The sequence below is a fragment of the Urocampus carinirostris genome, chromosome 4 (genome assembly GCF_059441175.1).
Source record: "Urocampus carinirostris isolate Australia breed hairy pipefish chromosome 4, RoL_Ucar_1.0, whole genome shotgun sequence".
Lineage (NCBI taxonomy): Eukaryota > Metazoa > Chordata > Actinopteri > Syngnathiformes > Syngnathidae > Urocampus > Urocampus carinirostris.
In genome coordinates, this window is record NC_142352.1 from 19,428,480 (window position 1) to 19,445,412 (window position 16,933).

At 39.0% G+C, this 16,933-nt stretch overlaps 1 protein-coding gene across 2 annotated transcripts in view; it reads left to right on the top strand.

Moving 5' to 3' along the window:
- The window catches only part of prmt3 (protein arginine methyltransferase 3), an 87,645-nt gene that overhangs the window by 1,646 nt on the left and 69,066 nt on the right, over positions 1-16,933 (top strand). For both annotated transcript variants that reach the window (XM_088333844.1, XM_088333843.1), the window contains exons 3-8: positions 2,291-2,373; positions 2,453-2,502; positions 2,588-2,693; positions 3,514-3,643; positions 4,088-4,223; positions 9,339-9,404. In XM_088333844.1, coding sequence (XP_088189970.1) covers positions 2,291-2,373; positions 2,453-2,502; positions 2,588-2,693; positions 3,514-3,643; positions 4,088-4,223; positions 9,339-9,404 — 571 coding nt within the window. The remainder of the gene's footprint in view (positions 1-2,290; positions 2,374-2,452; positions 2,503-2,587; positions 2,694-3,513; positions 3,644-4,087; positions 4,224-9,338; positions 9,405-16,933) is intronic.

Here is a 16,933-nt window from a genome sequence, read left to right on the forward strand (position 1 = left end):
TTATTTTCTTCTTTTCTTCTGCTTTTTCTAGCATTTTCTTCATTTTTATTGTTTCTTCTTTTTTTCCTCTCTCTTTGCCTCTCTTTTAAGTTTTTCTTATGTTATTTATTTTTTTCATTGTTATTTTTCTTTTTGATTTTGGTTTTATTTGTCTCCCAAGTCTAGGAGGGTCCGGGGGTGTGCCTGGGGTGCCCCAACCCTGCCCCTGGAGAACATTTGGTCTATTTTAAATTCAAACACATTGGTCTGGTGCATTATTTTAAGAAAAATCAATAAGCTACCTCTATGATGAATGTTAAACTACTGAATGATTGAATCACAAATGAAACTTCCAGTATTCACATGCCTTTAAGAGATTTCCATGCACTAACCCTCGTGTTGTCCTCATTTTAACCCCTCACCTTCCTTTAAAATTTGCCTAAAATCCCAATCTAAGACATGCTCAAAGCAGATTGAATGCTGTTCTTGGCTTCTGACATGTGACCGGGAGGCGGGGTTTGTTGGCAGTTTTCAGAGGGTACTGGTAAGACACATTTTTTGGTGCTCCACAAAAGAAGTTAATTTTAAACATTATAACCCCAGCTGACACATCTCTCAACATGCACAGTAATATGGACTGTTTTTGTCTCTTTTGAAAGGTAGCACACTGAAGATGTCTAAAAATAAATGATAATAAATAATCACTACAAGTGCTACTTACATCGCGTAATCTGAGTTGTAACACACAGAAATTGATTTTGATTCTCGCATGATATTTTTTCTTCTCAAATGCCTGCAGTTGAGTGTAGCATAGGCTTCTTCGCTGGAAAACCGGTGAGACAATAGCTTAAAGTCTTACCTGGTACTTTGTCAAATTTGATCACAATCTGAAAAACGAAACATTGTATTTCACTCATTTTAGGGTAGGTCAAGCTGTTTTAATAAGTTGCCTTTTGGATGGGACCAGTTTACTGCTATAAAATTGATGCAACTGTGTATTTGGTATTTTCTAGATATTTTAAAAGAGTTGTAGATGTTTGACTTCTCTTTCCAGAACTCATTAAACGATTGTGCACACTTGCACGTAATAATGGTCCATAAACATGACTCACGAGGGACGTTACGCACTTTTATCTTAGGGGGTAATTTGAATACTATCCAAACGTCTGCAAATCATTCTTTTGAGGATTTCATTGGCCATCTAATATGTCAATCATTTGTAAACAGAAACTTTGTGGTGAAACGAATGCTTTACAACAACAACAAACGTCCAATGATGCAGAAATGTCGACCAAAAAAAGACAGGCATTTTAGAAAGGTACCTCGCCATATGCAGGTGGTGGCCACGACCCCCCTATACATTTGTTGGCCACCTTACTTGCCAGCCCGCTTGCCAGTACAGTATATTGTTAGATTATTGTTGCATCAGTTATCCATTTTATCCCAAATGCACAGCCAGGTAAGCCGTTACGCCTCACCTTCACAGTAGTCGCCCGGTTCCGCCCGTGTAAATTTTGCCCCAACAATGTTCTGCCATGACCCTGCCCTCATCGCTGGGTTCGGCTGACATCTTTCCGCTTGCCTTTCTTCAGTCTTTTGCCTTGTTCGTGCTCTATCCAGGCCAGTGCCAACTTTCTTGCACTTGAGCCAAGTCACGCTTAGCCGTCTGGCGAGATGTGGGCAAATGCTATGATTATTAATGTCGTCATAAGTAAGATGGCTGATGTTAACTATAACTACTGATGCTTTAGTGTGTATATGCGTATGTGAATTTGCTTTCTCATTCATCACTCATCATTCTCTTAGCAGTTGCGCGTATCCTATCAGGGAGTCCATGATTACACTTATTATTTTTGTTTTGTTAAACGTACTCCTTATGCCTAGTATAGACATGACACAATAAAACAGAATTGTTGTGGAACTCAAAACGTTGACTGGACCGTTATAGACTGTGCACATTCAATTATTAACATCAAATATTACACAATACACCTAAGTATATCAGTAGCCGTGTCCATAAGTCTTTCGGATAGTTTTCCCCTGACCTAGTTCCATCAATATTATTATACTATGGCATTCAGTTCTGGTGCACCACCCCAGGATTTTAAGTGGCCCCCCTATAATTTGTTTCACACCTCAAAGTGTTTTTGGCACACAAAATCATTTTCTTGTTGTCATATAGTGGGGAGAATGCTGCGAACAAGGCCTAAAACATGTCCCAATCCACACCATAAAGTGAAAATGTTGTTAATGTCATATCCAGGAGATCTACACTATTTGACCTATACATACAATGTAATTTGTCTTGCAGATTATTAAATTCAGTGACTGACACGCTGCAACACTGTTCTGTTGACCACCAAGCTAATCTTATCGATGTCATCCAAAAACACAGTAAGTGCAACAAAAAATGCTAAGCATAAGTTGAAAGTTATAGTTGAAGTATTTTTATCACTGATGTTTTTCCCTATAGATTTAGACGACTATGGTTACATCAAGCTGATAAATTTCATACGTTCAAGAGTGAGTATTATTTCAACATATTTTTTTAACTGAATATTGCTGGACAGAATTAGATTTTTTGATTCTTTTCTGTATTCATTTTCAGAAATGTGAACCATCACATCTCATGGGTCTGCCAGATGGCCCCTTACCGTGGGAGAGCGAAGATTTCCTCCGGCCAGTTGTACAAGATGATCCCTTACTGCAAGCTGGTAATTGTTGTTTATTTTGTTTATTTTTTTTTTCTTCTTTTTAATAAAACGATTATCTGGGTCAGGTTTTGAATGAAGGCTTTGAACATATGTTGTCTGATTATATACTGCGTGCTGCTCAAATCGACTAATATTATAAACATCTATAATATGGTCAGTTAGATAATAATAAGCATTGTACAATAGTTATTGGGTCAACGGTTATCGAAACGTCAAAATATGATATGAGTTATAGTCCCAATAGGGAAGAAACGGACAATTAGTCACTTGACGCCATGCAATAATATTCAATTAGTTGATACTATCTGTTTAAAAGTTTCTAGGCATTAATATTCCCCATTCAAATATGTTTTGATTTTCTATAGTTGTACCACGACTTAGTTTTGTGTCCTCTCTACCGCTTCATAATTTGCTCAAGGCAAATTGACGCATTTTCACATCACAAACACATCCATAATCATATGCATTGTCTGCAATATGTCAGTGTTACGGTGCTCATAACAATATCTTGTCATTATAGTTATTACTGAAGTATTTATTTATTGATTGATAGTCAAACTTGTGTCTCTATAACGCTACTGTTTTGGAGACATGTTTACCGGAGCTGTATAATGTAATTGCAAACCTAAAAATAAAAAACAAATAATTGGATTTTACATGTGGTAATATAATTTTTTTCTAAATATAGCTTGCATTTACACAGTCTAGAAAAAAAGTTTTCATTCTCCAGAAGCAGTACTTTATCTGGTATCACTAGGAAGAAAACACTTCTCGTGCATCTCTGATAATTTACCTAAAATACCGTTTTTGTTCATTATAGACGTTGAGGACCTGTGCGGTGTATCAACATGCAGGCCATCGGAGGTGGAAGCCACTCACGCCCAGATGCAGAGGGTAGCTGCTGCTGAGGAGGGTCTTGCTCGATCCTTTGTAGATATACAAGAACTCATGTCAGTCCATTTATGTTTTGGATCCATTTCTGTGGCGTTTTCAGTCTTCATATTTCGCCTTACTTTGACAAACGTCTAATACACTTTGTGTCTAGCACTTGCAATGTCACCGACTGGTCAGCAGGGGGACACATGAGACACTTTAACACAAGAGATGGAGTTGCCATGTGAAAGTTTTCAAAGGATGGGAAAATTCCACTGCAGTGGGGGTAAAAGCGAGGAGAAGGAGTGTTGCTGTAAGGGAAAATTACCGAATGAGTGAAGAAGGGGGAGGGAGAAAACAGGTGACCGAAAAGTCAGCGCCACAGATAACTGCCTCTCATCTGCTTCATTTAACACCATGCCCTGTATTCTATTAATGTTGTGTGTGTTTTCTGTTCACTGTTTTTGCTCTGTGTTCTAATATCCCAAATATAAAACTCAAATGAATCATGTATTTTTTAGGCGGCTGGTCCAGAGTCTGGTGCAGGATTCAGACACTGGGTGCGCAGCAAACCCTAACAGCGTCGCCAATCTTCGTGAGGACGAAGCGTACTTCAGCTCCTACGGCCATTACGGCATCCATGAGGAGATGCTCAAGGTGTGATCCCTCACTGTAAACACAAATTTACACAAATTTCAAGTGTTACCTATCTGTTTGACCACTTTTGATGACATTTTATGAATATAATGAAACAGAAGTCATTGATGAAAAAAGAGTATACTGTATGTCATTTACAACAAAATCTAGAAGTGGCACTCCAGGACAAACCTGTGATAAAATACTAAAAGCAAAATACATTACCAAAAATATTTGGAATTATTGGTTATAGTTACTAGGGTCTGTGCCTCTGGATTGGCAAACTGGGATGGCGTTCCCCCTTTCCAGGAAGGGGGACCAGAGAGTGTGAAAGACTTCTCCTCACCCAAATTTTAAGTTGGTTTGGCCCACCACCATTCTTTCTGTAGCAGTAAAGTCTTTTCAGGGGTATTGGAGAGGAGGGTCTTTTAGGAAGTCAAATCTCAGATTCAGGAGGAGCAATGTGAATTTTTTCCGAGCTTTTGGAACAGTGGACCAGCTCTACACACTCTGCAGGGTCATTGCATGGGAATTTGCCCATCCAGTCCACATGTGTTTTGTGGACCCTCACCTATGATCATGGACTATGGGTCATGACCTAAAGAACAAGATCTCTAAATCAAGAAGCTGAAATGAGTTTCCTCCACATGCTGCCTGGGCTTTTCCTTAGAGATATGGTGAGTAGCTCAGTCATCCGTGAGGGACTCAGTGTAGAACCGATGCTCCTCCGCATTGAGAGGAGCCCTCAGAGGTGTCTCAGGCATCTGATAAAGATGCCTTCTAGAGCACCCAAACCAGAGATAAGAATGTTCGCCCTGAAGAGCGTGGAAATCGACGAACATCTACAAGGTTGCCCAGTGATATATTATTTTTCTATAAAAATACTGAAAAATTGAACCCAAAGTGTTTCACTAGGTTTTAACTTCGACGATTTTTTTAAGTAAAAAGGGAAAATAAATGAAATCAGAAAAACGATCCGCAAAATTTCTTATATGATTTATGATTTTTTTTTGTAGTGCAATTTTGAACAGCTTCTACAAACAAAATAAGTTATTGAAAAATATTTCCCTGTGCTATATTCACAAGCAAAACATTAGTTTATATCGAAGAAATGGTAATCTGCTGCCACCTACTGATGTGGATGAATGTTAATTACTCGGCTGTTCAACAGAAGAACGCTAAGATACTCTACAGTGGAATGCATTTTTGAAAAGATGAAATTGAGCCATCTGTTGTGGCACTCTGCCTGAAAAATACTTCAATATGATGATAGTGCAATGAATGATGGCCATTGACCAGTGTTGGGTGCGCTACTGAGAACAAGTAATTAGTTATAGTTATAAGTTTCTCCATTTAAAATGTAACTCAGCTTCTCCCCTAGATTACAGACACAAATGTAGTGATTTACTATATATACACCTGCATATGAGCCAATCCCCTAAAATGCATTTAAATTGCTAAATATTAAAATAATTAAATAAAAACGTGTACCCCAAACTGTGGAAGCAGTTAAATTCTTATCTTTATCTTTGGTTTGTGCAATCTTGAGATTGCATGCTCTCAAACACATAGCTGTGACACTCCATACCCATTTTGTCTCTGGGCTTCCAGCCACTCCAAGATCTCCTTCATTTCTTGGTACCGTTTAAGATGTTTTATTTTTTTCTCCAGGCATTGTGCATTGCAATATTAATTTTACAAACAAAAAGACCAAAATTCAGCACACTTATGTGCTTAAGTTTGCCCCATCGATAGAGTTATGTTTTTCCTGTATAAGCCGTACCTCCTTCCCTACATGCTGCTTACTGTTTGCCACTGGTTACACACAACCTTAAACGGACATATTAGATGACTCCCTGATGTTAATAGTTTATTTTATGATTGTAAACATGGCTTGGATGCAAGTATATACAGCCGGGATAATATCTGCATGAGGAGAAATCCCGCGTCCTTGTACTCTGTGCTTGAAATAACACCACCATAACCGTGTTCAGTTGTATTTTATAGGTAGATATAAACCTGCCCACTTACTGAAACTGACAGCCCCAGGGGTTGCATGTGACAATCAAAGTGATGCAGAATTACTCCGCAGTCGGAGAACATCGCAATTGGTTGTCTGCATTCAATGAGTAATGGTGTATCGCCCCATTTAGTAAAGAGTTTGGAGATTTGGGTAGTCTTGACTTGAAAAGCGCTATATAAATGCAGATCATTTCATTTCATTTCATTATAAATTTACCAAGAAAAGTTATTGTGTTCCAGGAGTGCATTCCTTTCTGATGTGTCACTTTGGAAATGGCATTAAAAGCAGACTAAAAGCACACAATACAGTTAAAAATATATATATCTTTCTTATATATAAAAAAGTGAATTTATATTTTATTATTCTACCCTTATATTAGGAATATCTTGCTTCTAATGTATGTCTCTTTGACTGCACTATTTTCGAGTGCACTTACAACTTAGGCCAATCTCTGAACACCAATTGTACATAGTGACTATACTATTATTTTATTTATAACATGTAAATCCTGTTCCACATCCAATCTCACTGTAAACACCATACACTATGTTGAAATCAATGACAAAAAAGACATTTTTAATTCTACATAGGATATATGTTTTCAGTTTTCAGCAATTATCTGAAACTTTGCTGTTATATTAAAAACATTTTTTCTCCATTTAAGCACTCGCTTATAAGAATCCAGATAGGTAAAATGTGTGTGCGTGCGCGCTCCACACTGCAGTATTCGAGCATAACCAGTCGAGGGTCGTGATTGGACCGCAGAGCTTTACATTTCACCCGCCGCACATCACCATGATGTAAATGGCCTTTTGACGCACTGTGTGTGCAAATAAAGACACAAGGTGCGCTTCCTTTCCCTACTTTGCCCAACTTTTAAATTACTTCGGCTTTTATGGATATTTACCAATTAGTAACAAATGGCAGAGGTTAGTTTCAGAAGAAGGGTTTTAATAAAGTGCGCTGTGTAATAGAGTTGTATAAGAGGAAATTAAACAAAAGTACTCATTTCTGTTGGTCGTTGTAGGGAATCAACGATAAAGTGCTGAAGCATGTTTTTTAGTGATGCATAAAAAAAGAAAATTTGCTGCCGGAAATGTGGTATTTGGCTTAAATACCAAAATCATGAAAATAGATTAAGAAATAATCAATCCATTATCTTCCGCTTATCCGAAGAAAGGGCGCTGGGGGAGCAGCCTCAGCAGGTAAGCCCAGACCTCCCTATCCCCAGCAACTTCCTCCAGCTCATCCCACTGCAAAAAGCAAAGCTGCGGCTCTCAAACCTTGTCGCTTTCCCGCAAGGCAGCACGTAGAAATTATGTCCATAGACATTATCAACAGAAACTGTGACAAAGGGCAGCCTTGGCGGAGTCCAACTCCTACTCGTAACAAATACGACTTCTTGCAGACAATGTGGACCAGACACTGGCACCAGTCATCCACAGCCCAAATTAGACTGTCCATTACCCCACACTGCTCCTCCTGAATCAGTTTCGACTTTCTGACGGAACCTCCTCTCCAGTACCCCTGAATACACCTTACCAGGAAAACTGAGAAGTGTGATTCTCTTTTAGTTTGAACACACTCTCCAGTCCCCCTTCTTTAAAAGGTGGACAACCACCCCAGTCTGCCAGTCTAGAGGTCCTCGATGTCCACGCGATGTTGCACAGGCGTGTCAACCATGACACAAGATCCTGAGCCTTGATTAACTCTAATGGATCTCATCCACTCCTGGGGCTTTGCCACCAAGGATCTTTTTTATCACCTTAGTGACTTCAACTCCAGAGATATGAGAGCCAACATCGTAGTCTCCAGGCCCTGCTTCCTCACATAAAGATTTGTTGGGATTGAGAAGGTTTTAAAAGTATTCTGCCCAGAGCTTCACAAATATTCGTTTCCAAGAAGACCTCTGAGAAAAACGGTTTTTTTTGGAGGGATTCCTTTCACTTTCTTGCTTTTTTTAGTAAATATTTTTTTCCAAAAACACAAAGGCACTTTTCTAGAACAATAAACTTCTGCATGAACGATGAATTAACTTTGCAAGAACTTTTCACTCCCCGATGTTTCCGGTGAAGTGATCATGTGATTCGGGTCGTCCTGATGATCGCAGACATGCATTAAATGTCAGCCTCCTCTGTCCTAACGTTTACAAGGGCACTTGGTGATCTTGTTTAGAAAGAATTAAGCTGTGAAGCTTTAACATTCTGGACTTGCATCTTTGCTGTTGTCACCACACTGCGCGTACTCGGCGTATGGGCCGATGCATGTACACTGCCATACGGTTTCTTACAGTCGATACAGGAATGAAACTAGCCACTAATTGTTCACAAAGATCTGAACAAAGCTACTCCTGCCATCTAGTGGTGATCTATCATACGTTATGACACTGAATGATTTAATGGACTGGACAATGGATAGTGACAAGGAAACAGGACTAGGGAATTGATCATGAAGATGATGCAGTAAGTGTGTAGCCTAATACAACAAAAGAGACACACTTGTATATCTGCCGTGTTAAAATAAAAATAAAAGTAAGTTCTCCTCGCACATGTATGTGCTCCAACCAATTGACATTAGGGACTAATGGCCTGAATTTCACATATCACGTATCAAAGAAATAAAACTGCTAAACTGTAGCTGGCTAGCTCTGCAGTGTTGGTATGTAAATATTAGTTCGACTAGTGGCCAACAAAAACATAAAAGCATAGGGATATGCGTTAATTTGAGTAAATGACTTGTTGATAAAAACTTGGTGAAAGGCGCATATTCACTTCCATCTTCACCGGTGCAAATTGAAATATAAGCAGACTACTTGTGTGAAAACCAGTTTCACACACCTCGCCTCACCTTAGACTCGACACCATCACAACATTGTTCTCCAGAAAGCTTTTTTTTTCTTTTTGCTTTTTTTCTTTCAGACAAAACCGAAAATTCACTTTGGGTCATTTTCGGCAGAAATATTTTCTGCACTGTATTTCCTGGATACTCGATGCATATTTAATATATATATATATATATATATATATATATATATATATATGTATATTTTTCTTGTATTTTATTTTTTAAATTTTGACCTTGATTTGCAATGCTGATTTATCCTGTTTTCACAGGACAAAGTGCGCACAGAGAGTTACCGCGACTTCATATACGGCAACCCTGAAGTGTTCAAAGACAAGGTGAGGTTAAATTTTTCTCAAATGCATCCCTTAACAACATGCATAGTAAATCCAGAAATTAAATTATTACGCCATCAAAGTGACCGATTGCTGCCTCACTTTTGATTTTGGTCCTCTCACTCGGAACAGTTAACAATCCGTTGCCAGAAAACCTCAAAGCCAGTGAGGGCTGATCTATTATAAAAGCAGTTCAGATAGATAAACAGCCCAAAACCAGTTAAAATACCTTAGAATAGATCCTGCATTGTGAGACAATGCAGCAATTGTAAAACAGCTGCAGAATTACAATAATCTAAACTAGATAAGTACGCATCAGAGCCTCCGTCTTTGCCTGAGAAATTGACGGATTCTGGCTATATTTTCAAATGTTACAATAAGAAAAATTTGGTTATATTTTTTAATTGTGATCTAAAACAAAGATCAGCGTCAATAAAAGCCGAAACAGGAGCCTTGTCAGATGCTAATGAGAAAGTAGCAACTACATATACTTTAGGAGCAATTTATCATGGAAGAAACAATCTTAGTCTTCTTTCCTCACCTTATCCCATCTTACCAGGGGCCGGCTCCCATACATAGTCGTACAACTGTCCACAGTAAATGTTGCGATAATAGTTCTACCCAACCGATATTTTGCCACACCTTCAATGCGAGTCATTAGGTGACCAAACACCCCAATTCCAACTCCTAATGCTGAGCGCCATGTAGGGAGGCAATGGGTACCAATGTTGTAAGTCTTGGGTATGATGTCGCCAAGGCTGGAATCAGCGACCTACCAGTCTTGGGGCGGGGACTCTACCCCAAGGCCACCGAGCTGGTCTATCATTAAAAAAATAAAATAAATATATATATATATATATATTCACGCTTTGACGCGGCGGAAAAAGATAAAATGACTCGAAAGAAATAATGTATTCTCATCATATGCAAACAAAGAAACTCTTAACAATGTATTCCTAAATGTTTCAATATTGCATGCAACGTACAATACTGCCCTTCAGAGGCCAAAACGCACAAGTACAGATAAGTTTTCAATATTTCTTTTAATAGGTATTCATAGACTACTTTTTGTTATGAAATTGTATTTACACACAAATAAAGATTTTAAAGATGCTTTTTTTTAAGGAGCTCAGTGTTCCTGCTCTGTGATCAGTTTAACAGTGATAACCTTTTTTATTGTATTTTCCTCCGTGTGTGTGAGATGACACTGGTGCAATTTATCATATATCTTCATATAATCAATGATCTATTTCCGTCTTTTTTGACCAGGTTCAGATTATTGTCATTTTGGTACACATGTATACAGAACAAAATGTCAATACGTTCAGGCCACAAAGCTTCCGCACAATGTAAAAATTTCCCAACTATACGGATTTGCAATAGTAGATAAAATATTTTAACTGTGTTAATACTGTACAAAGGTGCAAGAGGCGCATCTGTGTTAGATGTGCAAAATAATTAGTCAGGTAAACATATGTGCACAGTAGACAGTAGTGTACGTAAAGCAGTAGTGTTTACATGAATATTTGATAATTTGATTCATCTAACAACATTTTTTATTCAATGATTGTTAAAGTCCCTTTCAATACAGAAATAATCCCATTATTATTGCTATTGACATTGGGTCAGCAAATGTTCAAGTACTTATGTAATATGCTTTCTCAATCCTTCCTGCAGAAAAGAGTTTAAATGCGCAGAGGAGCTTGTTTAACGTACAGCTCGGTCTTAAAACACAGACATGGTGCATTTTTCAGGTAAAGGGTTGATAGCGTCTGATTTAAACCTCTGGGTGACTTTATTAGCGCGCTCAATGCGGACTGCGTAGCGCTGATAACAAACGCCGGCTTCAAGCAGCAAAACACATAACCTCTTCCCAACAAAGACCATCATCGTCGTTAGTCCGGGAAGCAGCAGGCTGTATCGTGGCCATCCATTATATAGGGGCTGCTGGGGAGCTCTGCTATGAGTGCGAGAGGCAGGTTGCGCCGATGAGGGGCGTCTATTATCCCTGTCAGGGCATTCGGCTCTGAGGAAGGAATCTCTTCAAAAGGGGTATGTCACAAAAGTCATCTTAGAAGTGTATTTGGAGTCATTTTCAGGCTGGAACATTGCCCTGCGGTCCAGTTTCTGGAAGGAGGGGATCATTCTCTGCTCCAGTATTCCTTAGTACATACTTGAGTTTGTGTTTCTTTTTAATGAAATGCAACTTTCCAATTGCACTCATGCGACCCCAAGCCATGACATACCCAACACCATGCTTGACTTTAGGCACGGCAAAAACATGTTTTTACTGCTCACCTGGTTGCCGCCAAACATGCTTAGCACTATATGAGCCAAAACGATAATCTTTGTCTCATCAGACCAGATGATATCTTTCCAGTAAGCCATGGCCTTGCTTTCATTGAGTCAGAGTGATGTTTCTTCAGCGATGTTCAACTAAACATAATGACATCTCTATGCTTGTCTGTGTGGTTGAGCTGGTGTGCACTAAGAATGGATAAATAAAGAACTGGAACCAGCTACAAAGAGTGTGCCTTTTAACATAGTGCACCTTACGCAGGGATCAGAATTTTCCGCGGATCCACGGATTTCCGCTGTTTTTGAACCCCAAAGGTCATTCCCGTAAATCGTCTAAATTCGATGAGAAATAATTTTAGGGGGGGTGAGGTATGATACGTGACTGTTTCATCACCCCAAGTTAGCATTTAGACCATTGGTCGATAGGTTCGCTGATAACCAATCAGCGGAGCTTTTGTTCAGAGCATTGGCTTTCTCAAACATGGCGCTCCTTCCGGTCTTTTCAAACGGTGAAATGAGTGTTTGAAAAAGTAAATATGAAAATACTAAGAAAAGAAGACGAGGCTTTTGTCTCCGAGATTGATAAAGGAATCAAGAATAAATTTAAGTGGTCATGGCTGGAGAAGACTGTGACAGTAAACGTTAAAATCGGCGCAAAGATCGAGGAAGTTACAGAAACTTTGAGCCAGTTCATCGCAAAGTGTGATGTTCCAGGGAAAGCAAAGTGTCTATACTGTGTCGATCTGATCAATTATGGTACGCGAGGTTGTGTGGCACTGATCGATCATGCTAAAATGAACAAGCACAAAGCAAAAGATCAAATTATGCACTCGGATCCGCATTTAAAATCGGCAGTGAAACTAATAGTAACACCACCGGTTCAACATTATTGGCCGTTCCAAATCCTTCCACTTCAAATACTAGCAGCAGTCAACCACTGGTTCCCCTGTGTGACAGAAAATCCCAATCTGAGGTATTTATAAATCTATTTATTTATAAAATGATTTTATCTTTTTTGTTTATACAATATTTAGAACAGGATAAACAAAATTTAAAATTTGTTATAAACATGATTAAAAATAAATTATTTTGTATCATCATGATCATGTTCAATATTACAAATGCTTTTAATGTCAATATATTATTATTTTTTTAATTTATATATATATGTATATATATATATATATACAAAATACATGGTTTCTGTTTTGTTGGATTTAATTCATTCTAGTGCAATTTTCACATAGCAAATAAGATAAATGCTGTTGGCTTCAGGGGGGCTTTGCCCCCCTGAGCCCCCCACCGGGCTCCGCCCTGGGCCTGGCCGGGGCCTACGGCCCCTGGACCCTGGCTATTTCAGCTGAAAATGAAAATCTCCATTCTGATCCCTGCTTACGGGCGATAAAATATTGTATAAATCTTCATGCTTGGTGTGATTTTAAAACAACTCCCCCAACTCTGTAGTTTAACAATGTGCCGTTTCCTCTTCAATTTTGCTTATGTCAGACTCAACGTCACCTCTGCCTTTGCCAGTCCCTTTCGCACTTTCTCCAAACGTTCTTTCTGCTGCTCGATTACTGTTTTCGGCCAAGTGTTTGCCTGTTTGCCGGTTGTAATCTGCAGAATATCTTTTTCTTTTCAGTGCCATTTTTGTTGAGCTCTTCTAAGTTTTTATAAATTACCAACAATTTTGAAATTATTGCATGCCCTGTTGCAGTTAAGTGGGAAAATAGCATGTGAAATGATATAATCATGTGTTATTAATTTCACACATACGGGTTAGTGTGAAAGTAACATGACATTTTTCAACGATTTCTCACTGGAGTATAGGTCGCATCCCCAGCGAGAAAAACCCTCACAGTCCAGAAAATGTATTCCTTTTTTCTTTTAAGACCTGCAAAGATTGTTTGGCAGAGTGCATATAATTGTGTTTGGTGTGGCACAGAGGTGTTGTTTAAGTGGTATCAGCGATGTGCACACAATCACTTATGCTGGCCAGTAAGTGCAGCAGGATACATGTAGGCACAGCTGCCTATAATACAGACCAAGATACACATTTATGTACACGCACTGTAGCTGCTGTTAAACACCCGTGCTGGAATACGCGAACAAATTAGTCGTTACACCTGCAAACCTCAAAATACAGTGGGGCAAATACATATTTAGTCAACAACAAATTGTGCAGGTTCAACTTGAAAAGATTGGTGAGGCCTGTCATTGTCAACATGGGTATACCTCAGCCAAGAGAGACAGAATCTGGAAAACAACAGAAAATTATATTGTTTAATTTTTAAAAAATGTATTTCAGAATAAGGGTGAGAAATAAGTATTTGGTGACTTACAAACAAGCAGGATTTCTGTCAAAGAGGTCAATCCTTTTCGAATGAGGTCTAATGAGAACCCACATGTTACCTGTATTGATGGCGCCTGTTTCAACTATTTATTGGTATAAAAGACATGTCAAGTCAAGTCATTTTTATTTGTATAGCCCTTAATCACAATTAGTCTCTAAGGGCTTCACAAGTTATTACATATAAGATTAGATTACTCGTATGCTATAGAGTAGAAGTGAGTTTTAAGCCTAGATTTAAACATTTCCACCGAGGTTGCAGATCGGATCTCAGGGGGACACAACCTCAGTCCGTCATACTCCAAACTCCACTACGGCCCAGACACCAGAGACAATATTGTAGACCTGCACCAGGCTGGGAATTCTGAATCTGCTATACGTAAAACACTTGGTGTCAATAAATCAACTGTGGGAGCAATTATTAGAACATGGAAGACATACAAGATCACTGATAATCTCCCTCGATCTGCGGCTCCAAGATCTTACCCAGTGGCGTTAAAATGATAACAAGAACGGTGAGCAAAAATCCCAGAACCACACAGGGGGACCTAGTGAACGACTTACAGAGAGCTGGGACTACAGTAACAAAGGTTACTATCAGTAACACAATGTGCTACAAGACGTGTCCCCCTGCTAAAGCCAGTAAACATCCAGGCCCGTCTGCAGTTCGCTAGAGAGAATTTGGATGATCCACAAGAGTACTGGGAGAAGGTTTTATACATCCAAAGAAAACCATACCCAGTGTGATTCATTGGGGTGGAAGTATCATGTTTTGGTGCTGTTTTCTCTAAAGGGACAAGGACAACTGATCTGTGTAAAGGAAAGAATGATTAGGGTCATTTATCAAGAGATTGAGTATCTACTGCCATCAGCAAGATAATTTAAGATGAGACAAGGCTGGGCCTTTCAGTATTACAGTGATCCAAACACACAGCCAAGGCAGCAAAGGAGTGGCTTCATAAGACACATTTCAAGGCCCTGGAATGTCCTAGCCTGTCTTCAAATCTCAGCCCCATAAAAAAATCAGTCGATGGAGTTGAAGTTCATGTTGCCAAATGAAAGCCCCAAAATATCACTGCTCTAGAAGAGGTCTGCATGGAGCAATTGGCCAAAATCCCCCAAAATATGACATGTTTAAACATGTTTAATGACGATCAAAAACACATGTACAATCACATACAATTTTTTTTTTCAAATGTTCATAGGTTTGGAAAACTCTAATTAGACAAATTGATCTTACTATTACTGAAGCTGGAGATTAGATTTTGCCATGGTAGCTCCTTCCGGTGGTATTTTTGGTACTTCAGTGCCACTTACAGCAGACAGCTGACGCCTGCATTTCATCGTCACCATACTAAGAGTGACTGTTTTTTCCCCAGTGTTTCTCTCTCTAGCCATTCATCTTAACCACTTATCCACCTGGCTACAGGCTATGACTCGCCAGTAACAGCATTTGTTCTTGCTAGCTGCCTCATGTAAATCAATCTTTATTTGCCATTCAGTGTCACTCACCTTAAACAGCAAGTCATGCAAGCAAACATTGCTGAGGTCCGTGATTCAGGCATCTTAAGATTTTTTTTTTCCACACTCTTTCCTTCTCTAGCCTCCCATGCCACTGCTTACTATGGTTTGTCACTAGCCAATATTGTAATTGTTAGCTGCTTCATGTGAATAATGCCTGCCTTTGTCCTTCAGTGTCACTCTTCTTCCTTTAGTTGGTCATGCAAGCAAACATTCCTGAATCCCATGATTCAGGCATATGGTACTTGTCATCTTTGACTTTTTTTCTCCGTTTCCTTTTTTAGCCACACATTCCTGGTTCCGTAATTCAGGGTCCTGACACTGAAAAATTCTGCTTTCCTCTTATATTTTACTGCCCTTTTTAGTAGCTTCTCCAGCTACCCACATAAGTTAGCCACTTACACTAGCTTTGACCAACTCCAGAGTCGTTCTTTTCAGCCAAGCTAGGTACTTCCAGCTCACTTGGTCTTTTGTTTTTACTCACAGGTATTAATACCAGCTTTCTTGTCCTGTCCCTGGGCTGCATTTCAGTTTTGCTCAAGCGTGAAAATTTAAAGTAAGCTTCTGAATTTTCCAAGTAGAGATTATTCAGGCTTACATTGTGTCTTCCTTAATACACATGCTTCAGCTCCATTGTCCACTCCATTATCTATCTGTGAAATTGACAGATGTTTTGGGGGGGGAATCCATACCTTGTTCGCAATGGCGTAATATTTGTTTTAATTTTCGTGACTGGTGCCAGTTAACGTAAAAAAGATAAAAATGCAATTCAAATGGAGGAAGGTCAACAAGGACTAAGACATGACCAATTCCTTCTCATAGTTTTAATATTTGCTTCCACCTGGTCAGTAAAAGGGCGTGAATGGTCCAATGGTGACACATATCTTTTTTGAGAGGAGAGATGTTTCCCTTACTCTTCCTCCTTCCCCTACCTTTTGCGGAGGATTGGGACTGTCTTCCTCACCTTGTGAAAGTGCAGTTCTAGAGAAGGGAGAAAAATGGGATTTTGCCTTAATTCCATTTTTGAAGAAAGCCACATACTGGATAATAATTTACTCTGATACCAAATATCCGCATATATACATAAATGACAAAAACACTCACATAGTTTCACCCCTTTGAAATCTTTTCCTGTCATCTTATTGACACTTTGTTTGTTTTGACCTTACAAGCACTCCATCTGCACAATATCAAGTATTCATCCTAGGCAAGGTTCGGGATTTATGGCCAGCTGTCGTTGCATTGTTCTTCCTGTCCTACCTTATCTGACTGTTTTCATGTATTGAGAATACTGGCTGTGGTTCATGCATTTTTTCCCCGATAGCTTTTTTACGACAACTATATAATTTGTTTTACTGAACCA